Source organism: Vipera ursinii (genome assembly GCF_947247035.1).
Source record: "Vipera ursinii genome assembly, chromosome: 2".
Classification (NCBI taxonomy): domain Eukaryota; kingdom Metazoa; phylum Chordata; class Lepidosauria; order Squamata; family Viperidae; genus Vipera; species Vipera ursinii.
In genome coordinates this window covers 123,876,001-123,903,694 of record NC_139513.1, presented here as the reverse complement: position 1 = coordinate 123,903,694, position 27,694 = coordinate 123,876,001, and the positions used below count along the sequence as shown (strand labels likewise).

The following is a 27,694-nucleotide window of genomic DNA, read 5'->3' as shown; positions in this document are numbered from 1 at the left end:
TCTATGCATTATTAACAATGCAAATTACATAATTAAAATGCTAGGGAGTAGGGAGAGAACAAATGGTGAAAATCTTTTAAACTACGTAAAATTAGATCAAACCCAGCACACTCTTATATTATATACTGATCAAAAGAACAGCAAATGAAGATTAATTGATGAAGCCCAAAGAGCACTGAAAGTAACTATTAATGAAACAGTTATTTCCACTTACTTTTGCCCAGACTCTAGAAATTTATCATATTCCACCGACATCTTGCAGCAGAGAGCTTGGCGGGTATGAACAGCTGAGCAGTTGGTATTAATTATATGATCCCCTATAAAATAAAAAGGATTCCATGTAGTTTCTGATAGCAAGTATAATCGTACTCATATATGAAGAAGAGACTTGAACTGTTAGATTACATTTATTGTTCTACGCCACTCGGAGGGGCCTTAGGTGAGATGGGGTGCTATACAAATTTGATTAATAAATAAATAAGCATCCAGTGCTAGCATATGATCTAGCATATGAAATGAAAAAAGCAAATGGGCAAGCATGATAGTTTTACTTAATGCTTCTGAAGTTTTCACCAGGAATGTAAGAAAATTATTGCAATCTTTAAAAGTGTTTATGGTAGTATTTTTTGCAATTCCATGTTCCACAACTATAAAGCTGCAACATATATTAAATTGCTCTCATTCATATCTGCAAGCGCTATTTATCATTACTGCGTTTGGAACACTAATAGTCTGAAGGAATTTAAAGTATTAGCATCAATGCAAAATTCTCAATGCAGGCAAATAGGAAGCATTTCAAAAACAAAATAATCTTTTTGTACCCAGAAATGGAAATAACTGAATATAACATCATAAACAGCACTATCTATTTTCAATCCTTTAGTTCTTAGGACGGGAACTGGTTCCCGCATTCCTAAAGACAATGAGCTGGGGATCTTCTTTCTGCGAAGCATATGGTCTATATAATTCCTTCTCTAAAAAGACAGTGGCTTGTAAGAGTGATTTGTATCTTATTCTAAATATAAACTTGGAAAGTGAATAACAATTTACCTGCTCTAAGCTGCAGCTCACCATCTTCCCCGTCTGTGAATACAAACGTCTATAGGATACAAATCAAGAATTATTCATCTCCTGAAGATTTCAGAATAATGTCACTGCTAATTTCAGTCAGAATGTTATTATTGGTTTCCCACAGCCTCAGCAAAAAAGGACTCTCTTTTTCCCCTTATAGGTTTCAAGCTTGTTAACCACATTATCTGATAGGCCAGTGGCCCCTAATCTTTTGGGTGCCAGGGACCGGTTCCATGGAGGGGCTTTTCTGTGGACCAGAGAGGATGGTGGTTTCGTGCGCTACCCGCATCCCGTACGTGTGCGGATGGGGCTTTGCTGGTTTGTACGGCCCGGTTTCTGGCGTGCTGCTGCCGGTCCACAGCCCCAGGGGTTGGGGACCCCTGTGATAGGCAGGAAGGAAACCAAATCTATTGTCTAATATGGTACAAGAAGCAGTCATGTAATTCTTATTTTCAACTCAGCAAAAATCCGAACCAATGAAAGATCAAGGGTTTCATAACTAGTTTGGTCTAGTGCACAGGTCTGCAACCCGCGGCTCCAGAGCCGCATGCGGCTCTTTCAGCCGTCTCATGCGGCTCCCAGTCCTTTGCTATGTGTAGTCCAAAAAAAAAAGTGGGACTAAAAAAGTTCAATCAATTCAAATATGCAGGGTAGGTGCATATCTTGCCTTGGCTCCACTCTTCAGTCAAACCCTGTTCTGCGCATGCGCGCATGTACGCACATGCACACACATTTTTTTGCGGCTCTGAGTTTTTCCTTTTGTGAGGGAACCGGTTTCGAGTGGCTCTTTCACTGTTTCAGGTTGCTGACCTCTGGTGGTTAAGGCATCAGACTAGAAACTGGGAATCTAATCCTTTCTTAAGGATAAAAGCCAGCTGGGTGACCTTGGATCAGTTACATTGTTTCAGCCCAACTCACCCCACAGGGTTGTTTTTGTGGGGAAAATAGGAGGAAAGAGAATTAGGAATGTTCATCAACTTGAGTTATTTATAAAAAATAATAAAGATGGGATAAAAACATTCTCAACTGAATTATTGTATAACTACCATAAATAGCCAATTATGATCTACCTTCGTGCAGAAGAACATGTCAGAATCAGCATGCATGCATGCGGAACTGATCTGATGCACGGTAAATCTGCAGGGTTGCTTCATTAGGAAGAAGGGACGGGGCTGGCTTGAATAGCCCTTGACTTCTGCAATGTATTATTTGGTCATGCCAGGAATTCCCTGTTATGGAGGGCTCCTAGAACTCTAGGGCAGGGCTTTTCAACCATTTCACAGATTGTACCACTTTTAAGACATGACAATATTCATGGTCTGACGGGATGGGGTTGGGTTTTTTTTTATAATTACCGTAGTTTTAACTTTTAATATGTATCAATTACTACGGGCATAGTTGTTTACTCACTTTTTAATTTTTGTATCCTGTTTTTTACTATGTATTGCCCTGTTCACCGCCCTGAGTCCTTCGGGACAAGGGCGGTATACAAATTAAATTATTAAATTAAATTATTAAATATTCAAGTACCACCAGTGCTTAGCAAGGTGTCAAAAACTTGATAACTAAAAAAAAAGGCTAGTGTATACTATTACGGGAAAGTAAAAAGTTGAGGTTCAATGTTAATGCTTCATTCTACTGCAACAGAGGAAGTTGGAAGTCAATGCCTTTTCTTTTCTTTTTCCCTTCTCCCCCTCACTTTTCTTTCCCTTATTCCTCCCCACTGTGTCCTATTTGGTTTTGTATTTTTGTACTTTATTCTATAATCTAATGAAATGTTACAAACCGTTAAAAAAAGGAAAAAAAGGACCGGTTTTACTCCTTCTATATCCGCTCTTCTCTCCCCCCTTCTCCTTTTATATCCTCTCCTCTCTTCCCCCTCCTCTTTTATATCCTTTCTTCTCTCTTTGATATCCTCTCCTCTTCCCCCTTTTATATCTTCTCCTCTCTTCGCCCCTCCTCTTTGCTATCCTCTCTTCTCTCCCTTTTATATCCTCTCCCCTGCTTCTTTTATATCCTCCTCCTCCTCCTTTTATATCCTCTCCTCTCTTCTCCCCCTTCTTCCTTTTATATCCTCTCCTCTCCCCCCCCCTCCTTTTCTCTTCCGGGTGCGCTGGAAGTGCCAATCAGCTGGAGCTGTGGGCACCAATCCTGGGCTCTCAGCAGAGCCCCGGCAACACTGCTGCTCCAGCTGAATCTCCACCCAAACCCTGCAACTCCGGCTGATTCTCCCTCAGGCCTGTCTGGTGCTGCCACAGCTTCAGCTCATCCACTTTTACACTTTTTGTTACAGTGCTTTTCAACCCATCATATGTGTACCACCTGCCAGGTGCCTAAGTATTACCAGTGGTACACGTACCACAGGTTGAAAAGCCCTGCTCTAGTGTCATTACAGATAGGAGGAGAAGTATGGTAAAATTATCATTTTTACTTTAATTGGATGACAGGTTTAATTTCAACTATTGTGCTATCATAAAAAAGAAAACCATTTCTTTCCAACATTATTTTCAACCTATGAAACATGCTTTAACATGCTTTATACATAAACTGTTAATAATAAATATCATTAACAAAATAATACAACTGTTAAATAAATAGTGTTCTTACCTGACTTTTGGCCTGAGATATCCATGTTTGGAAGAGCAAGTTTAGCCTTGTTTTATGATATTTCCTTGTAGTTTTCACAGCAATAAAAATATCTTTCAAATCCAACTTTTCTTTAGCAGAGACCTCAGCAGATTTCATACGTATCACATTGTATGGCCTTTTATTTATCTTTCCATTAGCTTTCAGATGGGATCCACCAGTGTCTGTGAAATAATGATTCCATTTTTCTAGTAGATTTTCTTTAGTTAAGGGCACTATATTGTCAATCTCAGCATCCAAAGGATTGGGGGAATTGAACTCCACCTGCTGAAGTAGGGTATCATCCTTGTTGGAAGTATTAAAAACAAGTGATGGACGAGGCTGAGGATAGATCTTAAATCTCCAGCTGGATTGGAATTTGGGAATTAGCAAAAGAAGAACTGTGCAAGTGATTACGGAGAGCAGGAAGCATATCTTAGTGAGCCTAATGCAAGAAAAGCTCATTCTTCAGCCCCTAAGGGCATTTGCCATCTTGTAAAACTGGGATATCACTTCCCAGTGATGATGAAGCCTTTGAAATGAAGCTCAATTGTGTAGTTGTGGGACTTTTATAGCTATACAGTATCATCTTTGTGGTATTCAATCATTAGGAGTTGATTTCTTTCTATACCTGGGTCTGGATTTGTTATCCTAAAATACAGGATTTGTCACTTGTTATGTGTGAGAGAGAAAAAAGGAAACTTGAATGTTTTAAGTAACCATGAGATAAGAACCAAAGTGCCTTAAAATAATCAAAGATATGGTTAATATGGACTCACATATGAATATATGAAATTGCTTTATACAGAATCACAATTGTTCTTCCTGTTCCAGTATCATTGGGACTGACAGCAGTTCCCAGGCCTTTTCAATTATCTGCTGTTTTAGTTAGAACTTTAGTGTGTGGGATATTGTTGAAACTCTGCTATTACAAAAGAAAAACTGGGCATTATGCAAAAAAAAGTGTTTTAGAGCTTTATGTTCATTATTAATGAAAATGACTTTAAATAACATTTAGGAAACATGCTGAAAGTGAAATATAATTGAAAAAGAATATTGTTATGCTGTGAGTTTCTGTCACTTGTTCTACTGATTTAAGCTTACTTAAAAAGGGGTCTACAATATATAATTATTGTATATAATCTATATATACAATCTACAGTATATTTAATTTAGTAGAAACTCCCTCCCCCAAACTAAGAAGATAAACTTAACTGCATTTTTTGTATGATTAGGCTTATTTTGGGGAAAATAAGTGAAACCAAATTAATAATTGAAGTTAGATGGTTTATTCAAGAGAAGAAAAAAGAAAGACTCACATAAATGGTATACTGTTGGACCACATAGCATTAGTGGGTGTTGTCGAATTAAAGCAATGGATAATATATTACCTCTTTTCCTAACACCTAATTTTTCTTCATGATGCTCCCCCTTTTCTCTCTTGTTGACGTTTTCTCTTTTTCCCATCCAGCAGACTTCCAGAAAAAAACAGATTAACCTTGCATAACTCTCTGAATCAAGTCTTTGCAGACTGCTTTTGAAATAAGGCCAAAGAATGCAAGAAATTAAGGCAAGAACCACATTGGCCACCCCCCCTGCTTTATATTAGAGGGGTTGTGAAATACATTGTAGAATTGCAGTCCATTCTGCACAGAATCAGATGCATTAAAATCAATTGTGCTTAGGAAAACCCTAACAGGGCAAACAAGTGAAATTTACAGATTTGCTTTTTAAGTGCACTGGTGCCTCGGTAAAGAAATCATTCCAGTAAATAAACAAAAAAAAAAATACAGCATATATTCCGAGCAATGTTTGTACTTTTTTTCGGAAAACGACAACTGCTTCGTCCCAAAGGAGGCGGCGGAGGAGGAGGAGATGATTGCTACAGGTTGCTACGCGCTATATAATCTTTGGACAATTCACGCAAAAACAAAATCAAATAAAATTCAACGAGTAAGCATTTATTCTTAAAGTAAATTTAGGATTGCGGCCTCCAGACCATTTTTAGGGTCGATTGTAATTTCAAGCAGAAACAGTTTAAAGCCGGCACATTTAGAAACAACTCCTAGGGATCGTCGGGGCTTTTTCGGGAAGACCACCTTCCGGGCGAGGCCTCTCTAGGGACCAGGTGTCCCAAACTGGCGGCCTCGACTCCTCACCATGGCAACAAGCACACACACCTTGACGCTCCCCCTCTTCTCCCTCCCCCTCCCCCGCCCGTGAGAACGCTACGGGAATTCTACCCCTCCCGCTGCCGGCCAGAGCGAGGCTTCCTGGGCACCTACCGGCAGGGCCGGCTCCGCTCCCGCTGGCGGCGGAAGAAGCCGGGCCGGGCGCTTGGCTCTCGTCGCGCCCGCCGGCCCAGGCTCCGAGCCCTCTCCGGGCCGAATCAAGAGGATCCCGGGGTAGAGGGCGGGTCGGGGAGGAAACAGACAAGGGGGGTTACGGTCCCTTTAAGGGCTTTACCTGTCGCCGGCTTGACCCGCTTGCGTAAGTGATCCGGACGTGGAAGTGGGAGGGGAGGACGTGACCCGGAGGTGCATGGTGCGAGGGTCAATATGCCGCTACCCGTCCAAGTCTTCAATTTACAGGTATCGAGGAAGTTTCGAGGGGTCGGTCGCGGGGGTTCGGTCGCGGGGCGTGTCTCGTGGTGGCTCGCCGCGCGTAATTAACGGCGGCGGCGGGAAGGCGCCTGTTTTGGGAGCGGCTGCCGAGCGGCTCCGCCGGCGGATCAGCCCCATGTGTTGTGCTCGGAAGCTCGCCGGGCTGCCTGCTTGAAGGAGGGGAGGCGGCGGAGGCAGGCGGGAGGCAGGGGCGGCCTCGAGCGAAGACAGATCCGTTACCCGGAGTGCGAGGGGTTCGGCCGCCACGGCCGCCAGATGGAGAGGCCCCGCCGCCTGGTGCGCTTGGCTCTGCGGCTCCCCTCCCCTTTAAGACCTCCCCCTCCCTCCCTTCTTTGCCCTGCCTTTTTGGTTGTGTGGAAATTGTAGAGATGACCTCTCGGGGCTGCTGGCTAGCCGAAGGATCAGTCCCGAGTTTCTCACTCCGCGTACGGACTGAGAACATGTAACGTACGTCTGTGTGGAAATTCCCCAAACAGAGCGGATAGTTTTAGTTTGAATGCTTTAAGGCGGGGGTCTTAAAAATTGGCCCTTTGATGATTTGTGGACTTCAACTCCCAGAATTCCTCAGCCAGAGTGCCTCTGGCTGGGGAATTCTGGGAGTTGAAGCCCACAAGTCATCAAAGGGCCAAGTTTGAAGATCCCTGCTTTAAGGGGTCTGTTTCTGCCTTCATTTCCACCACCCCTCCCAGAGTTGTGTGGTGACACTACAGCGTTAAGCGGGGAAGTAGATATAAATGACTTGTCATGACCGTCTGTCTACCCTACCCTAAATATGACTGAAAGAGAATTGCACTGTAGCACAATTTGCATAACGAAGAGTTGTTTTATTATCTCCTGGTTATGAAATGCAGTGGCCAAGCAAGTGCTGCCACTCAAAAGTTGGAATAAACTGACTGGGGTTTTTTTGGGTTTTTTTTTTTTTTTTTTTTGCTGCTCTTGTAATTGTGCATTTGCTTCCGGAGATGAAAAATCAACCAAAATGATGCCTGAAATGTAATGAGAGAAATTGAAGTACCTGTGAACAGACATTTGGGCAAACGGTCCTATCTCCTATGTCAGAAACTTCACCCTTGCTGGTGCATTAAAAATAGTAGAATCACAGGACAAAAATAAGGATGGAGGAACATTTTCAACTTTCTGTCTCCTTCCTGGTTAACAGTCCTCTTCCCAAAAGTTCTCTTTTGTTTCTCAGGGTTTTTGGTCTTTCTGTTGTTGATTTTAACTGATGCCGGAAACCAACAACCTTGAAAGATGACAACTGAGAGAGGAATTTGGATGTTGAATTTTCTCTCTGATCAGTATCTCCTAAAACATTTTTCAAATGTCATAGGTTTGCAGCATTAAGAAAAGTCTTAGAAATCAGATTTTTTACTTGCCCCTCCCAAAAATCCCTCCTCATCTTTCTTACCTTAGACATGCCATGTATTTTTCTAGCTTCTCTAGGGGCATTATGGAAACTTTTCTGCACCCAAGTTCTCATATTACCATGTCACAAGTGTCATGAAATGTATCTCTTCTGATTTTACTATTTATAATACAGTACATAGGTAGTTGTGCATCCAAGCCAGTGGATTTGACGTTTGTTACTTGTTTAATGTAGCACATAAAGGCTAATTCTTTATAACCTTAAGATGGATATTATAAAGGCCTACGCGGTAAAAGAGAAAGAAAGCCAGTTCATATTATTCTAAGCCTACCATGAATTATAGCTGTTTATGACTGCAGGGGCATTAACTTCCTTTCTTTCCTTTAGCAGCTGGCGAGCTCTGTGTCAGGGCGAGGGGGTACAGAGAGTCAGGACAGGATGAGGGATAGTTCAGTTCCAAGCTCAGCTTCCTCGTCAGTGACAGATCTATACAACACTCCCCGCAGCAGTAGGTCAGACCTCTTCCTCCCAGGTACATCTGGAGACTTCAGCCTGAGTGCCTGCTTATCAGCCTGCACCCTACTTTATGAGGTATCTCAAAGGAGAAAGCACTCAAGGATGTCTGAGTGAGAATGACTTGAGTTTTATCAACATTAAGGCATATTCTTTTATTTTTTTAAAAAAAACCCTCCTTTCTGTGAATTGGATGTATTTCAAATAATAAAGGATTTTATCACCTGCTGTTGAGCTGCTAATAAAGATATTTGTCTCCCATTGTTTAAGAATAGTTTGTTTGCAGAATCAAAGCAATGGGTGACACTATAATTTTCCACAGCAGTTTTATGGCTTTACTTTTGTTATGTATGTAATTTATGTATTTTAAACATTTTTCTACTTTTAAGTAGTGATTTAAACACAACATTGCATATTATTTTTTTTTCCTTAACAAATGTCATTACTTAAAATCAAAGTAATTGACATTAACACAACAGTAGGATCACCCGACTATAAAAGCTAAGAAAATTGCAAGACTGGTTTGGGATCCATTGTTTCATGGTGGGAGGGAGGGAGGGAGGGAGGGAAGGAATGAATCCATAGATGAGGTACTGGCATGAAGAAGGCTGTCTCTTTGGAAATAATTGCCCATCTTTTATTAGAACAGGGATAAGTGGTCCAGAGGCTGCATATGGCTCCTGTATTGTTTTGGTTTGTTTTTAGTGGCCTCCAGAGATCACATAGTTGAAATTTGGCAACAGATTGCTGAGTAATAAAGCGCAGCATTCTAATCCCTAGAAATAAAAACAATATGTGCAAAATATATAGTCTAGCAGGAATCCTTTCTGCAATTCTCAGAGAATTGGGAGAAGCCAAAAAGCTAGGCCTTTTTAGATAGTTTTTGGAGAAGCTGGCTTTAAGAAATATTGCCTTACAATATTTCATCTCTTTAAACCTCCAATAATTCTTTCAAAAATTGAGTTGTGCTTTTTACTCTTCTAGGTTTTGAAGTATGCCATTAATATATCATTATAGTTTAGTACTGTACATTAATGGAGCTGACAGAAGGAGGTGTCATCATGGTATTGCCCTGTCCAATGTGACATTCAGGCACCCCCAAATTAAAAGAAAGTAGTACTTTGCCTTATTCACAAAAGGCAAGGCACCCCCAAAACAAGGTCTAAATGATTAAGAAGATACATAAATAGTCTGCCCTTTCTATATGTTCAGATACCCCACCTTTAATTATAAAGAACTCAAATTATGTTTTCGTCTTCTGAAAAGACTATACTGTGAAAAAGTACATTTTTCTTGAAATGTTGTTTGTATAATATGCATTTCATATGCAGATAATGCAGATTCTCAGTGGGAAAAGTCTTGGGCAATACAAATGGCTTTGAGAGAGGTTTTGGAGAGTTTCTGCTAACCAGACAAGACGGGTTATGAAACCTGTGGCCCTTCACATGTTGCTAGGTTAGTTACTTCAGTCCCAACCTTCCTAACTAGTGGATATTTCTAATAGCAAGTGTAGTCAAATGGCATTTGCAGAACTTCAGATGCCAATTTACATTCTATTAAGATATATTGACCAATGATCTGACACTGATACTATATCTTCAAATGTTCATCTAAATTTGGTGGCTCCAATGTTTGCAAATGGAATGAATCTGTAAAGCCTAGTTTTTACCACTATTTTATTATCCAGACCATTTGAGGTTTATGGTTAATTGAAAACAAATGGTGATCTCAGCTTAGGTGAACGCTGTAAACCTTGGCCAGGTTCATGTAGCTAATTTATAATCACAGAAGGCTCTGTGAAATTGAACATTCTATTGTCCAGCCTTTTAATGTATCCTTTGAATTAATAGGGTTCAGGTGAAAAGTCACAATAGCAGTATTTATTTCTTCAATTTATATAGCCATCCATCTCACCTAAATGACTCTGGAAGACTCACAACATTATCTCTTCACATAAGAATACAATTAGGATCTCATGGCAATAAAGTTTTCTTTGGATCAGAGATTTTTAGTCTTTCTTTGTGAGGCTTATGTCTCATCAAAACAATTTTCTAATTAAAGTAGGTAAAATATCCTTCATTTTCTGCTTAAAATGACAAGTTCCCAAACCTGTTTTTGTTGATTTACAATTAAAAAGATTTAGAAATAAAGGAACCTTATGATATCATATTCAATCCCTGCTGTCACACCACAGAGGAAGATTGTGGTAGGTAGGCTGTCATGCTATAAAACTAATTTTCTTTCATTTTTCATTGGTAAACTTCTAATAAACTTCCAAGGAAGCCTAGATTTTCTTGAATCTCTTGCCGTCCTATCCTTATGGGCTTTCTAAAGGAACTCAGTTGGCCAGAGTATAGAATAAAAATAGGGCTTTGATATGATCTAATGAGATTCCTGATACTGATGTTCTTTAGGTCAAGATTATATCAAATAAGTGTGCAAGATGACATCTGTGGAGGTTCAGACATGGCTTTAGACAATTGTGCTTTTGTACGGTTCATATTTAGCTCCCTTGGTTATAAATAGTTTTCTTTGCATTTCTAGCCGTGTTTTTGATGGGTGTATGCTTGCTTGATTTATCCATAGTATATAACTTTGTAAATTTGTATGTATGAAATTGTAAATCTGCATTTGCTCATGCCATGTAAAGTTACTGCTTTTTGTTTCAGTTGTTGAGAAAATCCATGATTTTGCCCTCTCCCCAAAGTCTGAAATGCCCACTTATAAATCCAGCCCTGATCTTGGATAATGAACTACGTATTGCAGAATAACAATAATAATTTCAGACTATAGCAGTATTGTGGACATACAGTATATTCACTACTGTATACATTATACGTATATGTGCTCTTGGGTTTGATTGACATTTTTTTCCATAAAGATTTAAGTTGATTTTCTTGTTAACAATTATTTCCATTCATTACGAATGAAAATAAAAAGTATACCTAGAATTTTCTATGACTTATATGAAACAATATAAACTTTAGATAATAAGCTGACAAGCCAGAAAAACATCCCAATTTAGTTATGCTAAATTCTGTTAATTTCTTTCCCAATATAACATTATTCCATTTGCTCACCATAAGAACAAACTTTGTAGACATACTTGGTAGATACTGAGGGGATTAAACTGCCTTTTTTGGTTCAGAAAATGGTTAATCATCTCCGTTTTATTATTGAGAGTGAGGAAATCTATTGAGTGACTTAGTGATACAAAGCGAGAGTAGCATTTCTGGCAGGCCTGGAGAAGAACTTCATGGAGTGAAAATCCTAAGTTATAGATGCATTGCTTAAATGTCAAGTTCATTTATGTTTGCTGGTGCAAGGGAATCTTCCCCTTGGGGCTGGGAGGGAGACTCCTCATTCCTGTTTCACTCACATGCTTTGCTGTTACAGGGTGCGGTAGAGCCCATGCAGATTGATGTAGATCCCCAAGAAGATCAGCAAAATGCACCTGATATCAACTATGTGGTGGAGAACCCAACTCTGGTATGTGCTTGAGGGCAAAAATGACAGAACGGGCTTCTTAGAATTGTCTTCCAAAACCTAGGTTCTCCATCAGTCCTTAATTTAAGCAAATGCTATCTGTTCCTTGTTTTCCTTGTAACCTTTGCTTATAAGTATATTGAGGAAAATTGATTTATATTGTCAGTTAAAATGGCGGGCGAGGGGGAATTGAATTACAAGTGCTAGAAACTTTCACATTGTGTAACAAAAACAGTCCACCGTTTTCCTCTTCTTCTATTGATAAAGTGACTTTTGAGTGGAGCTTAACTATTAGGAGACCTTAAGATACATTCATTGTTATTAATTATTAGCTTTATTACTTTTATATATATATGTATATATATATATGTATATATATATATGTATATATATATATGTATATATATATATGTGTATATATATATATATATATATATATATGTGTGTATATATATATATATATATATATATATATATATATATATATATATATATATATATATATATATATATATATATATTTACCCAGACAATATGCTGTTTGCCAAATAATGAATGTTTTTTGGGGAAACCTCAACCCTCACCCACAAACTCTCCTGTACCCTATTCCAAATTCCCATTCCCTTACCCCCCCCCCCTTTAACCCTATATAAACTAATAAACTTTTTTAAAAAGATACCTGTGTTAGTGAAACCAGTAGGGAAATAGGAAATAGGGAAAATAGGGAAATAGGTTGCCATTGCCTTCTTCCAGAAGGCTTTTTCAGCTTTCAGTCTTACAAGTATCAGCCAGCTTAACTTTTTGAGACTGATGGTGCTATTCACTTGTCATATCTCATATAACTATCAGTGCTTGAGTTGTAAGTTTAAAACAAATTCTTATATTTAGGTAGTGCTTTTGATTATAAACCTTACAGTAGCCCTATGGAATAGGTCGGGATTAACCCCATATTGGGAATAAAATTACCAACGTCTATTGCCTCAAGAGAGAAAAATCATTTATTACTGCGGTAACTGTACTTAACTAGTTCTTCCTTGTCTGCTCTGCAGTCTTGGGGAGAGTCATCATCATACAAGCTTTTACAGCATAGAGGTTAAGAACTTGGCTAGGAGTAGAAAAATCTTAGCTCAAGTCTCTTCATCCTTAGCCACAAAAGCTGATTGACTTTGGGTCAGTCATTCTATCTCAGCCCACCATAGCTCACAAAGTTGTTGTGGGAATAAAATAGGTGTATTGTTTTACCAGCTTCTTTAGTGAGCCCAGTTATTACTTTTTTTTTCTTTTTGGAGATAAAAAACAATGTATATAGTATGATATGATCCAGTGCATTAATTCTACAAAGAACGTTGATGCATAGATATCTGTTCCACAGATTATAGAATGTAACAAAAATGTACAATTTAGATAATTGTCATTAAAAAACAAAAATATCCAAGAATGATTCATGCATGCTTCAGGATCTAGAGCTAGGAACTCTATGTTTCCTCTATAGTTATTGGACTACAAATGCAAGGAGCCTAATAGTTGGGCTAGTACTCACTACAATCTATGATCTCTTCATTTTGGCTGGGGCATTCAGGATCTGGAGCAGTATGCAGCAAGTTACAGTGGCCTGATGAGGATTGAGAGACTGCAGTTCATTGCTGACCATTGCCCACAGCTGCGAGTGGAAGCCCTGAAGATGGCACTCTCATTTGTCCAAAGAACATTCAATGTGGATGTTTATGAGGAGATTCACCGAAAATTGACTGAAGCTACCAGGTACTAAGATGAAGAAGAGTCTTGAGAGGCTTGTAGGGGATGCATAGTTTTTTATTTATTTATTTATTTTATATATGTATGTATGTATATATATATGTGTGTGTGTGGTGTGTGTGTGTGTGTGTGTATGTATGTATATATGTATATATATGTGTGTGTGTGTGTATCAAGTATTTTTGAACACCTTGCCATATGTAGGTAGGTAGGTAGATAGGTATATATATGTATATTACTATGTATATAGTACTTTGCGTCAATCAACTATAACTATATCTGTGTGTGTATTTATATACATACACACACACACACACACACACACACAGAGAGAGAGAGAGAGACGGAGACAGAGAGAGAGACAGAGAGAATAACCAGCATACAGCAAGATACCGTATTTTCCGGCATATAAGATGACTTTTTAAGCCATGAAAATCTTCTCAAAAGTCAGGGGTCGTCTTATAAGCTGGGTGCTGAAACTTTAGGTACAGGGCTGGCTGGAAAACCTGGAGCGGATCCCCCATTTTGTCTGCGCAGGGAAAGCGGGACCAATTGGAGAAGAAGCTGCAGTCTGTGATTTTTTACAGGCTGAGGTCTGGGCGTCTTTCCTTCTAAAGTTGAAGAGCAGCTGTAGTCTATCCAAACTTGAAAGGCAGGTGGGAAATGCAGCAGTCAGAGCAGCTGCTTAGCTCGAAGGACACATTTGACTCAGGAACTGGGTGGGCTGACTGGAAAACCTGGAGCGGATCTCCCATTTGTTTTTTTTTTTTTAATCCCATTTATATCCCGCCCTTCTCCGAAGACTCAGGGCAGCTTACAATTTAAAGCACAAATCAATGTGCTTAGCAATAGCCTTCATTCTATGTATATGCCTGCTTATTAGGGCTCCCCCCCCAAGCAGCATTATTACAAAGTCAGCTTATTGCCCCCAACAATCTGGGTCCTCATTTTACCTACCTCGGAAGGATGGAAGGCTGAGTCAACCTTGAGCCTGGTGGGATGCGAACCTGCACTAATTGCAGGTAGCTGGTGTTACTTAAGGCTCTGCGCAGGGAAAGCTTTAGAGTGAATTAGGAAAAGTTTAATCCATTTGCACTGTTCTATGTTTACATGTTTGATGACAAACAGCCTTATGTTTATAAGTGACAGTTTTCCTACTAAGTACCTGCATGTCATAAGCATTTGAATTAAAATTACCATATTAAAATCAAATCTGATGTTTTTTAATTTTTATTTGGTGTGCTTATACTCGTCTTATACAGCGAGTATAGCCCAAACCCTATAATTTAACAGGAAATGTAGGGGGTCGTCTTATACGCCCAGTCGTTTTATACGCCGGAAAATACGGTAAATTACAGTTAAATGTAATAAATCATTCATGCAGATATGAATGACATGAATTAAGTATTGCATGGATTATGAATATTATATCTATAAAATCTATAAAAGTATTAACTTATGAAAGTTTTTTATTCTGGTCTTTTAAAACTAACATTTATAATTTATAATTAATGTGCAACAAACTATAGGATGTAAATTATCATTTCTAACACAAGATCTAATAGATACAAAATACTACAGCACAGATTTCATACAGTTTTCCCTAAAACAAGCACGTGCCCCTTTTTGATATCTGTAGGTAATATAGCAAAATTGAAAAGCATTCCGGGAGACTATATTGTGCCTTTTAGATAATGGAAGTTAAAGATAATAAGTCTGGATGCTCTGGAGAATTTCCTAATAGCATGCATAAATATCCTTATAAAAGGGGCAGTTCAGAAGAAAATGAGCAACTTTCTCACCATTATCCATTCTGCATGGGCAAAGCTGCTAATTGTAAGATATTCTCTTATACTTCAAAGTCAACTGTTGGTAAAATGTTAAATTGTGCTAACATCCTACCTTATCTATATTTAGATACTGCAGTCTGTCTCAGGTATTTGGCTGCATTGAAATTGAAGGTGGAACACTTACGTTTTCAGTTAGGACTGTTATCGCCAAATTCCATTCCCACGGACATTTTGCCGTACCATGTGTATGTATAAAAAGTAGAAAGCCCTGAGAGAGGCCCCCAATTAGCCAGATGACTGTATCCAGAAGGCTATCGCCTTTGCTCAGCTCTTGCATATGGTTTCAGTTTGGGACCCTCCTTTACATCTTAAGAGCCATTCATGCACCAGTGGAAAAGGAGCCCTTTCATTTGCTTTCTGGTATTTTGATGAACCAGGCATTAGAATCAAGTGTAGCTGAGAATGTTTGCTGTTTAAATGAAACCTCACCTAGCCGGGAGGTAGAGCATAGTTAGGCTGCTAAACTCCGTTTTCGATTGTCTTGGCTCTTTGTTTACCTTCTTTTTCCCCATATATTTTATTGATTTTTTAAAAAATATAAATCACTTAATAGTTGGTAAACAGTGGGTTTGCTGGGTTTTCATTTGTAAAGAAAAATCATTAACAATTGGTTTCTATAATCCGTAATCCACATAGTACATTTAGTTAATTTCCCAAAATGTCTTCTTTGCAAACTTTCCCTTTTTCCCTTTTTCCCAAAATGTTTCCCTTTTTCCCAAAATGTCTTCTTTGCAAACTTTGGAATAATACAGTTCTTATTATTTTGATAAATAACAGTTACATATATGATTTTTCCCCCAATATTCCTAGAAATAATGTTCACATCAATATAATATTTCTTTTCTATCTAATCATTCTGGTTGCCTCATTTTATATCCTGTTACAGTCCTTATTTAGATTTGTTTCTCCCATAAAGTTCAAAGTATTCTTGCTGGTTAGGATTTTCTCAACAGTTAATTACATTTAAAGATTTAAATCCATTTTTCCCATATAAACCATCTCAACACTTTTACATTTCTTAAAGAATAGGTAAAAACAGTAAAGAAAAGGAAAAGAGAACCAAGAGTAAAGAAACATAAAAAGTAAAATACTAGTTAAAATATATATTCCTCCTAAGCTAATAATGAATGAACCTTTATTGTCAAAGTACAACCATGTATACATTGAGATTGGCTGAGCCTCCCTTCGTGCCCCCACCCTCAACTCACAGTGACAACAAACCCTCCATCTTATTACACCATGTGAGCTAATTGCACCACACACCGGCCTCGCAAGTCAATTCTGCATAAAGTTTATAAAAGTTATTTCCCGTTCAAAAGCCTAACAGCCCACAGATAAAAGCTATTTTTCAGCCTGTTGGTGCAGCTGGCTATACTCCTGTATCTCCTACCCAATTGTAGGAGAGTAAAGAGATACCGTCCAGGGTGTGAGTCATCCCTGAGAATTTTCCTCACTCTTCCAAGGCAACGAACCCTGGCGATGTCATCCAGTGGTGTCAGGGGACAGCCCACAATGTCTTGTGCTGTACTCACCACCTTCTGTAATACTTTCCTGTCTGCGGCTGTCAGACCAGCATACCAAACCACAATACCATACGAGAGGACGCTCTCTATGGTAGACTGGTAAAAGAGGGTCATTAGCCGTTGTTCTGCCTTGTTCTTCCGCAAGACCGTGAGAAAGTGAAGCCTCTGTTGGGCCTTTCTGGCCACCTGGGTTGTATTAACTTTCCAGGTCAGATCTTCAGAGAGGTAGACTCCCAGAAATTTAAAGGAGGAAACTCTCTCCACACAGTCCTCCCCGATGTAAAGTGGGGCAGGTTCCTCCTTTTTTCTCCGGAAGTCTAGCACCATCTCTTTTGTCTTGCCGATGTTCAGGTGCAAGTTGTTGTTACTACACCATATGGATAGTTTTTGTACCTCCGCCCTGTATGCTGTCTCATCCCCACCTGTAATAAGACCCACCACAGTCGTATCATCTGCGAACTTAATTATCGCAGTGGATGGGTCAGATGATACACAGTCATATGTGTATAAAGATATATATATATATATTCCCAAAATATATATATTCATTCCCAAAATTTCTTATTCTTTTTAACCATGATTAAAAATATATTTAATTTTTAAATATTCCATTTAATGTGCCTAGTCATCTAATCCTTTAATTCTTATTCAAAACTTTTTTCTTTTTTATACATTATAATTTTCCTAATTCAGACATATTGAATTATCTAAAACATTCTAGGCCATTTCAGCAGTATTATATTACTTATATCAAGAAATAAAAAGAGGAGAAGAAGCATACAGTATTATTTAAGGAATTCATCTCTCTTAGAAGGACATATGTATTCAGAATCTTTTCTATTTTTTAACCATATTCAAACAAATGGTTCTTTTTTAAAATATTCTCTCTGGTAGATCACATCATCTATTTTCTTAATTTTCACTTTGATCTTTTTCCTTTGACAAGTATCTTTCTTGATCAATGTGTTTTGCTGAAACAAAAAGTTTTTCCATATATTCATGACTGTTGCTGTAGGTATAAGAAGTAAATCAAATAAAGTGTCTTTATATGAGGCTTTTGCCTTTCCATGTTTCTTGAAAATGTTTTTCTTTTTCTCCTCCTTTGCTTCTCTTATCACTTCCTTTCTCTCTGATGTTTTCAACATCTCTACATTCCATTTTATCCAATCTATTTTTTTTTGTCAGATTTATTTTGTAGTCTTAAGGGAAGAGTTGTTTTTTTCCATTTCTTGTAATTTTTCCCCCACTAGGTTTAAATCATGTTTTCTTGCTTTGTTAAGTTCCGTCTTTGAGTCTCTATTTTCAATTTTATGTTCACTTATTTGTTTTGTCTGCTTCTTTTCTGTTGTTATTTCCTGGAAGTTTTTTTGTTATAAAGTTAACTTAGAGATAGATTGATTTGTATTTTCAAAGTTATTTTGAATTTCTTTGTGATTTGAACTCAGTGTTATTTGAATTAATTGCAGTATATATCTCCTCCTGAGAGGTATTTATGTTTTCTTGGTATGTTCTGTCTACATGTCTCTGAACCATGATGGCCAAAAGTTGGAGTTTTCCTTCTTATCTGCAAATAGCTTTAGAGTCCCCGTTAAATAGATATTTGTAATCCAAAGAGTTCAAAAAAGATACTTTTTTCTAAAATTTATAATTCTCTCTTTGTCTGCAGCCCAGATTGTCGTCTTTTTTTGTCACAGCTGTTCTTTATTATTAAAGTTTTGAAGGTCACAAACACAGATTAGCTTTTCCCAGGTTTTGGCAAGTTCTCTATGGAAATCATAGCTATCATAATCTTCATCCACCAGTAGGTGTCAGCATCTATTTAGTTTTTCAATATGAACAATGGTCTTTAAAATGAGAGTCTTAACCATTCAACAATCTTAAACTTGTCCATAGTTAAATTTTACCTTTAAAGTTTATAAATTTATTTCACTACCATATATTTTGATCCTTCAAAGAAATTTTAATTCGCCGCTTCCGTTGGTATAAGGATGGGGCGGAAGTCCCCCTCCTTCTCTTTCGGAGGTATTTTGCTTCTTGGGGAGCTTTTCAAGGAAATTAAGTGTAGAATAGAAAAGAGAAAATCAGATTCCTCACGCAGTTTCAAGCACGCTGTTTACTGTAGTGCTGCTTAGTTCTTTTGGACTCCAGTTGCAAGTAGCTTGGGCTGATCGATAAAATACAGCCATTCTCCTATTGGGTTAGAAGGCTTTCCCCAAGACGAATGGAATGACCACCGTCATTTCAGAGTCGCTGGGGCACCCTTCTGTCTTTGCTGCCTCTCCAGGGTGGCTTGGACCCATTAGGGTCTCCAGGCAGGACAAAAGTTGGCCACGGGGGTCTGACGGTCCGTAAGCCCGTGACCAGTCGCTACTGCGCAGGACCGGAAGTGTACCTGTTTACCTTCTTTGCTTAAATCACAGATATGTTGCTATTCCTCCCTCAAATTGTGAAACAAAGAGATCTGTCTTGTTTTTCTCTCTGTAGCAGTTTTCCTATACATCATCCATTTTAGTTCCCATCAACCCATTCAGCACAGCCTGTGGCAAGGCATTATGGGAGTTCTATATATCAGCAGAACTTCTTTTCTGAATTTAGAGTTTCACTCTTCAAAATATCAATATTGTCTAGAGCCAATTGATTGTACTCCTAATGCATTACTACGATCCTTCTCAATTCTTGTAGATTGTGGCAGTATATAGGTTTTGTTATATCTGTAGGTAACAGATGATTCTGTGTCCCTGGACACTTTGTGTATCTACTGTTTTCTTTTCAGAGAGCTGCAGAACACACCTGACGCTGTCCCAGACGGTGGGATAGAGCCCCCTCCTCTAGACACAGCGTGGGTTGAGGCTACACGCAAAAAAGCTCTTCTCAAACTGGAAAAGTTAGACACGGATCTTAAGAATTATAAAGGAAATTCAATCAAGGAAAGCATCAGGTGATACTAAGGAAATTAACGAATAAAACAAAAGAAATTGGAGTTGGTAGTTACGAACTTGTAAAACTAATCCCAGAATAACATTTTAAAGTGTCTTTTGGAATCATTTGATGGGCTGCATATTCTTCAAATGGCATTTTCTTGAATGTATTGTTTATAGTTTTCTGATACATATTGCCATGAAATAAAACCACAAGGAGCCATTTGTGTGGAAAATGCTACACATTTCCTTTTCACACGAAAAGGTTTTTCCATAATCTGTAGTCACATTTCTCAAATGTGTCTTGAGAAAGGAAATTGAATGACTGAACTGTTTTTCTCTCATTTCCAAGAATTAATAATTTGCTCACTGAAATGCCCCTCCTCTATGAACCCTTCAGAATGTAGCATGAAATATACTATTTTTATTCTAAACATGTGAGAGACACCGCTTATTCCCAATATTTTTTTTCCGTCTGTGACCCAGCATTTTTTCCTAATGCTGCTACTACTTATTCCCACCCTCAGATTTTGCAATGTATCTTACACTCTTCTTCATGTAATATACATTTGTTGACTGATAATCTGCATAACAGTTGTATTCCTTAACAATGGTGGGTCTTATTCATGGTATCTTATGAATAGTTTTGCAAATGTTCAGAAGAGGCAATGGAACTGTTTAGCCATGAAGCACAATAGGTTTTGTAACAGAAGCATAATAAATAAGTATATTTGATCCTCATTTTTAGTTTTCTATGGAAATGCTGGTGCTAAGTATCTGCCAGAAATACACAAAAACATTTTTCACCATGTGTTACCCAGTAGTTAGACTTTTTGGAGAAGGGCAAACAATGTTTAGGATTATGTATTTCTGACACTTATTTGTTTATAGCTGACACATACCTTCTTTTAGGAGAGGCCATGATGACTTGGGAGATCATTACCTTGACTGTGGAGACCTCAGCAATGCCCTTAAATGTTATTCACGAGCTCGTGATTACTGCACCAGTGCAAAACATGTTATTAACATGTGCCTCAATGTTATCAAGGTAAACAGCAATTTATCTCACAGTCCTTTATTTGGGGAGGGGAGACTACTAGAATTTAATATCTGTTCAGGATAGGCTTTCCCCCCCCCCAACTCGTAATTAACATATAAACCTTCCTTCCTTTCCTATCTTTGCATTTCAAATTTCAAGTTTTCCTATCAGTGCTTTTCATGACGTCTCAATGAGTCAGTAATAGTAGGCTACTACAACTCCTCCAAAAGGTCTCTTTTCACAATTACAGCACAGAGTAGAACTTGTCAGATATGTTTGGGCTTGTTTCTTTGCAGGTCAGTGTTTATCTTCAAAACTGGTCCCACGTCCTGAGCTATGTGAGCAAAGCAGAATCCACGCCAGAGATTGCAGAGGTAGTAAGCTTTTTCCATCTTGTCTGCTGCAATACATTCCAATGATCGACTCAAGATCACCTACTGACTTTCCCAAGCAAATGGGAATTTGGAATTAGCTCACTCTGATTTAGTCATTTGCTAGATCGTGCTAATTCTTTGTTTGCCTTTAGTTGCTCTGTTTTGATCTCCTGATAAAATAGAGTCCTCTATAGTACCTTTGTGATGCTGCATACTGTTTTAACTTGTAGAAGGATTGTTAGAGCTGTTTAATTAATAATGAACTTGGAAGTAGACATGAGGTTCAGATTCCCTTATGAAAAGAAGCAGGGATTCAATTTCCTCACTGGCTTACATGATAACTTTGTTATGCACATGATCCCTGTTTAGAGCTTTGAATGGATGCATCTGCCTTTCAGATGTGCTTTTGATCCATGCCAAGGGGAAAAAAAAGAACAGAATTGCTTCCTCAGAAAAGCTTAATGGAATGAACTAGATAATATTGCTCATTTGCTGATTTTTCTCCCTCCTTCCTGTCTAGCAAAGAGGAGAACGGGACAGTCAGACACAGGCCATCCTTACCAAATTGAAATGTGCCGCAGGTGAGAAAATGGTTTGCTTGCTTAACTGATATTGCCCTTAGTGGTAATGATTGTGTCCAAGCAGTGCAATGTACTAGCAAAATTTGCCTTTCCAATCTCTCTCTCTATATTGTAACTGCACAACCCCACCCCACCCAAGTCAGTCTTTATTCCTAGACACTATTATTAATTTAAGAGGCTGTCCCTTAGGTTTCTATGTGACCCCTAGCCTTCTCTTTTTTTCAATTCATCTGCACAAAAGAGTAACTTAAATCTCATTCTCAGGCTTGGCTGAACTAGCTGCCCGGAAGTACAAGCAGGCAGCAAAGTGCTTCCTTTTGGCCTCATTTGATCACTGTGACTTCCCTGAGGTGAGGATGTGGAAAAGATGTGAGCTGGCAAAACAGTGGGGTTTAATGTGGAGGAAATGGCACATACGAGACCATCTGTGACCTTTCCCAAGCTAAATCTGGAGAGATTGCCTACTTTTTTTTCTCCTTGTTTTTTTTTTCTGGGAAGGCCACCTCTTCTTTTCCTTGGAGACCTGGGGAAATGATTCAGGCAATCTTGGGCTCTTTATCTCTATTCTTTAGAGGCTGTCTCGTCTCTCTTTTTTTTCAGCTGCTCTCTCCTAGCAATGTAGCTGTATATGGTGGCCTGTGTGCACTAGCAACTTTCGACCGACAAGAATTACAACGTAATGTCATCTCCAGCAGGTAAATGATCTGTGGAACTTCGATGATGAAATAAACTAAATTATAATGGACATGTTAGTGGATTTATTAATGGGATCAGACAAATGGCAAGAGTGAAAGAGATTATGTAGTCTCCCTCAACTTGTATCCACCATATTCAATTTTAATTTCCTCTGATTACTTTTCCTTGGTACTGGAAGTGCTCATGACTGGTCAATTATGGTCATTTGTCAAGGACTACCTGTGATTTTAAAAAAGGCAGAATGAAGAATTATAGACTTACTCCGATCTGAGTCCAGATTTTAGACCGTCATGCCTTTCCACTGCCATTCCCTTTGGCTCTTGAGACAGTAGTTACTCACAACCTTGTAGAAATGATCACACAATCAAAATGACTTTTCCATTGAATAGAATTGCCCTCTTTGAAAGAGACATAAATGATGACTAGACTGGGTTGTGTGAATCCTTTTGTATCTGCAGCTCCTTCAAACTGTTCTTAGAGCTAGAGCCACAGGTGCGTGACATCATCTTCAAGTTCTACGAATCAAAATATGCTTCCTGTCTCAAGATGCTGGATGAGATGAAGGTATGTCCTGGAGTTTTAGTGTTTTAGTTTTAACAGCATTTGAACTGTGAGAACCCTTTCTTAACTGGGCAAAGCTACTCTTGTCTCAGAAGCATAAGAAAGACTGGCTTAGGAAGGGGTAAATGAAAGACTTCAGAGATAATATCAAGTCATAATATGGGGGTACAAGAATTTCTGCCTTTCTTGCATGTTAGCCTTAACTACGTTCTGTGTCAGTGTGTTCAGGTAAAATGTTATCACAGGCTACTAGCCATTAGGCTTAGTCTGAAAAATAGAAAAATACGTTATAGCTATGTACTCTTATAGATATACACAGATTCCTATTAAATATCTTTTTTTTTAAAAAAAGGAAAGCAAATAAATGTTGCTAGAGGAAGAGACTGACCATATAAAGCTGTTCAGCTACATGTATAAGATTTGTCTTTGGTCTTCTTACTGTCTCTTTCAAAAAATTATCCTGGCATGCTTTGGATGTCGTTATTGGGTTTTTGTGGGTTTTTTAAGACTGGCTTGTTCAGAAAACACCATGGAAACAGTTAACAGTTTTAGATATTCTTTTCCTCTGTTATTACAGTTACTTCCAGTTCTCCCTGGTTAGTAGCAAATTGTTAGAAAGAGATTAATGGATGTTACAGTAACTCCAAAAGAAATGTGGCAGTGCCTTGGTAAATCTTATTAGGCAGATCCAGTGTTTCTTTTCTGTTTACTAGTAACATTTTGCAAACACTGGAAATGATTGCCTTTATAGAGCAAAGCTTTGGAAAGCTTTATGTCCATTCTTCTTTCTATTCTGGACAGGATAACCTACTATTGGATATGTACCTGGCACCTCATGTGAGAACGCTTTACACCCAGATACGAAATCGGGCCCTTATCCAGGTAGCTGTCTTTACCTGTGGCTGCATTTTGACTGTCCTTTGTTCCTTTTTTCACTGAATACAGTGCAGAGTCACTCTCAGGGTATTTCCCTGTCTCTGTTTCTTTCTTGACTTTTCCCTTTATTTCCAGTATTTCAGCCCTTATGTGTCAGCAGACATGCGCAAGATGGCCACTGCTTTCAACACTACTGTGGCAGCTCTGGAGGATGAGCTCACTCAGCTGATCCTAGAGGGGCTAATAAATGCCAGAATAGACTCCCACAGCAAGGTGAGTCCCGGTCGTACAAGTGCTCCTAAGTGGCCACTGCTGAAAGCCAATGTCAGGCTGGAAAGAATAAAAACTTAATTGTCTGCACGTAGTAATTACGCCAGAAAGGCAGTCCACAACTTATTAGGCCCCCACAATTGATCCCAGCCTTTCTGTCTCTGAGGAAGACAGTTGTTAAATGAGTTTTACCTCATTCAATGACCTTGCTTGGCCTTAACAGTTGTTAAGTGAATCACTGTAGTTGTCAGAAGATCGCAGAAAGTGACCAAGGACACTGCAACCATCATAAATACATGCCAGTTGCCACGCATCCAAATTTTGATCATGTAACCATAGGGATACTGCAGTGGTTGTAAGTGTGAAAAACAGTCATACGTCACTTTTTTTCCGTGCCGTTGTAACTTTGAAAGGTCTCTAAATAAATGGTTGTAAGTTGAGGACTACCTGCGGTCTAGAATATTTTAGCCAATGTTAAGAATCTGGATATTGTACACAGTATAGCTCCTGGGTACAAGGACCCCTGCTTTGGTTTAAGTAATTATTTAAAGAAACAAATTATTTAAATTTTAAATCTTCAGAAGATGCTTTTCTCTATTTCATTTCCCCAAGAAATGCTAGAAGGGCTATTGCTTTTTGTTACTAAGAGACCCTGTGGCACTCATTTGCTGCTCCTCTTCATCTCTGAATAGTCTCTGTTCCTCCCCCACTACCTAATCTTATTCTGTAGATTTTGTATGCCAGAGATGTTGACCAACGCAGTACTACCTTTGAAAAGTCCCTACTCATGGGAAAGGAGTTTCAGCGTCGCGCCAAAGCTATGATCCTACGAGCTGCTGTCCTGCGTAATCAGATCCATGTGAAGGTGAGCAAAAATGCCCTGCCGTCTCCAGGGCTTTGCATCTTCATGGGCCAGCATCCATCAGCTGTTGATGTAAATATCAAGGAGAGCATTTGAGCTGAGCTGATGAGCAGAACGAGGGCAAGTAGTTCCTGTGCATCTCCTGAATTATTTTAGCTGATGTTTAAATATTTGAAGGTCTCAAGCAGGTTAGGTAAGACTTTCATCTTTCTTAGAAGTATCTTATTATTTGAATACAAAGTTACTTTGAAGGTAAGAAGAACTTTGCTGCATTAAGCCTAAGTCCTTTCTGGTCACATTTTCTGTTCTGTAAAAGCCAAATACACTTATCCGCATGTGGATCTGATGACAATAGCCATTTTTTCAATCCGGCTCCCCAGATTGGGATATAAGGAACTTTGCCTCTGACTGTAGCTCTGGTGTCTAGCCCTCAAGATAAATAGCAGTTTTCACTCCCCAAATCCCTCTAGTTCCACTTCAAAAGTGTCTTAGGTTTGAGTCCATTGTACATGTTGTAGCAATGAATGTCTTTGTTTTATTATGTATCACACACAGTGGTTCCTGCAGCAGGAAATGACAAAATGAACATAATCCAAAGGTGGATTTTTCTTGGCAGATCTACAGAAAAGATTCAGGAAGAGAAGAGGGCTATGCAAGGCATTTGAAAGAAGCAGCTGGGAGTGGATTTTGAAGTAGTTGTGTGACCCTAGCAATAGACATAACATCTTGAACTGTTCAGAGGAAGAGGGCTTCACTTGCACACATTACAAAACCCTTCTTTCAAAAAGTTTTGCCCAGCCTTAGGAGAGACTGGGGCCCTAAGTCCTCAGTTTCCCTTAACTGTGTTATATTTTGTGAGACAACCCAAAAGGTGGGGTTCTTTTACCACTACCCCATTTTTCCTTGAAGGAGTAAAACTATGTCTCTAAATGCTGTCTAATTTTTTAGTCCTAATTATTCCATTGATCTGTTTGTGGCTCCTTGGGGGTTTTTCTTCACTTGCCTGCTGGCTGTGGCAACTTGTGGAATGGGAGAGAAGCTTTTTTCCCCCTAGCTGATTACTTACTGGGCCTTGGGTCTCTCTCTTGCCTTGTTACAGTCTCCTCCACGAGAAGGAAGCCAAGGTGAACTCACTCCAGCAAACAGCCAGTCCCGGATGAGCACCAACATGTGAAGCTCTCTGAGCCAGCAAAAGACTGTCCCTTCCCTCCCTGCCCCACATACCCAGGGCCATGTGTATCCAGTATCCACAACATCGACTGTCCCTTGGTGCCTTTCAGACTCTCTGGCTGGGGGGCGGGGGGGGCAAGACCGTTGAAGGCAAGCTTTGAGAGTCTGAGAACTCCTTTTAGAACGGACAACGTTCGTCAGATGCAGCCCTTTGAGAATATGCAAGCCTGCAAGTGCTGGCTTCATCCTATCCTTCCCAGGGTTTCTCACAAACAGAAGCTGATCTTGGTTTCATTCAGCTGCCAAAAAGAGCTTTGTTGTTTTTGTTCAGTAAAAGATAAATAGCATGAATCTGGAGGACATGTGTGTTCGTGCAGAACTTCTCATTTGTACGAATGCATCGTCTCAGACCTTGAGAGTCTCTTGGACAGCATCACAGGAAAGCAGGCATCCGTTCCGTTTATTCACTTCGAGGCTGTGTTTTTATTCACCTGGAATCAGCTCCATTTTAATCTGTTCTTCCTGGGGTTTTTTTTTAAGGGTGTGCGCTCTGGCTTGTTTTCACATCCCCAGACCTCAGTTGAATAGTTGGTTCCTTTGATAATCCCTGCCCCAAGTGGGGTGCGGTGGGGGGAGACACACATGGCATCGTCTCCCTCTGCACTTGGGCAGGACCTGCCTGGCTGCCTGCACTATTACTTTCCTTTTTAATTTACTTTATAACAGGAGGGGTGCGTGGAGTCCGATTGTGTTGCATTAACAAGCGTAGGTTGAGTGTTTGAGTGTTCCACAGTTACTTACATTTGGGGTTAGGGTTCATTGGGGTTCATCCCAAGGAAGCAGTTACAAATTTGGATCTAACTCTTGGCCAATTTATCCACTTTTCCCAGACACTGTTAATGTTGTTTAGTTTAAAACCACATTCTCTCCTATGCATTAAAAACATAATTGCAATGATAACTGCAGATCTGAGCATTAATTCTTGCTCTCCTCCACAAACTCAGCTCAACTATACTCTAGTACAGGTATCTGAAGAGTGCAATTCTGAAATTAAGGATTGAATTATGATCCTAGATATTGAATCCGTCTTTTTGTGGACCCTTTAATCCTAGTGTGTCATACCATACAATTTTTATAAAAGTGTAGAAACAAATCAGTGAGACGGTTGATCCATATTTAATCTACATAATTTTTTGGGAGCGTTACAAGTAGCACTATACAATATTTAACATATTTCATTGCAAAATATGTAAGCTTTCCTGACCTTTCTTTAAAGAAGCCACCATAGGCATTTAGTGCTGAAATATTTTGAATTTTCCTCATAGACATCAAGGCAGTGTGTATATAGTGTGACTTAAAGGCCACTTCAAAACAAACAGCAGGTAAAACTAATCACTGAAGATAGCATAATGTAATAAGCACATCATTACTTTAGACAAGCTTAAACTAAACTGCCTAAGCCAAATAAACAATTTTAACCCAGTATTGAAAACAAATGATGACACTGCAGTATATAAACCTTGACTTTTCTTAA

General features: G+C 39.0%; 2 protein-coding genes across 7 annotated transcripts in view; one reads left to right on the top strand and one right to left on the bottom strand.

Annotated features, from left to right (window-relative positions):
* Window positions 1–6,286, bottom strand: part of RFNG (RFNG O-fucosylpeptide 3-beta-N-acetylglucosaminyltransferase) — an 11,410-nt gene extending 5,124 nt beyond the window's left edge. For 2 of the 5 annotated variants that reach the window (XM_083353003.1, XM_083353007.1), the window contains exons 1-4: window positions 5,982–6,171; window positions 3,679–4,367; window positions 1,051–1,099; window positions 215–317 (exon numbers count right to left, since the gene is read on the bottom strand). In XM_083353003.1, coding sequence (XP_083209129.1) covers window positions 215–317; window positions 1,051–1,099; window positions 3,679–4,161 — 635 coding nt within the window. In that variant the 5' untranslated portion in view covers window positions 4,162–4,367; window positions 5,982–6,171. Of the gene's footprint in view, window positions 1–214; window positions 318–1,050; window positions 1,100–3,678; window positions 4,368–5,087; window positions 5,231–5,981 lie in introns of all 5 variants that reach the window. The other 3 variants (XM_083353006.1, XM_083353004.1, XM_083353005.1) reach the window with 3 other exon arrangements.
* Window positions 6,216–27,694, top strand: GPS1 (G protein pathway suppressor 1; the record flags this gene model as incomplete). Of its 2 annotated transcripts, none has more annotated exons than XM_083353000.1 (14): window positions 6,216–6,287; window positions 11,596–11,688; window positions 13,265–13,446; window positions 19,587–19,751; window positions 20,644–20,779; window positions 21,067–21,144; window positions 21,665–21,725; window positions 21,990–22,075; window positions 22,326–22,420; window positions 22,880–22,985; window positions 23,784–23,864; window positions 23,994–24,131; window positions 24,859–24,993; window positions 26,090–27,694. In XM_083353000.1, 14 exons carry the CDS (start codon window positions 6,255–6,257, stop codon window positions 26,162–26,164), a joined length of 1,464 nt encoding a protein of 487 aa, XP_083209126.1. In that variant the 3' UTR covers window positions 26,165–27,694. The 2 variants fall into 2 exon arrangements, with proteins under 2 accessions (XP_083209126.1, XP_083209125.1); XM_083352999.1 differs by lacking the exon at window positions 6,216–6,287 and adding an exon at window positions 8,125–8,277.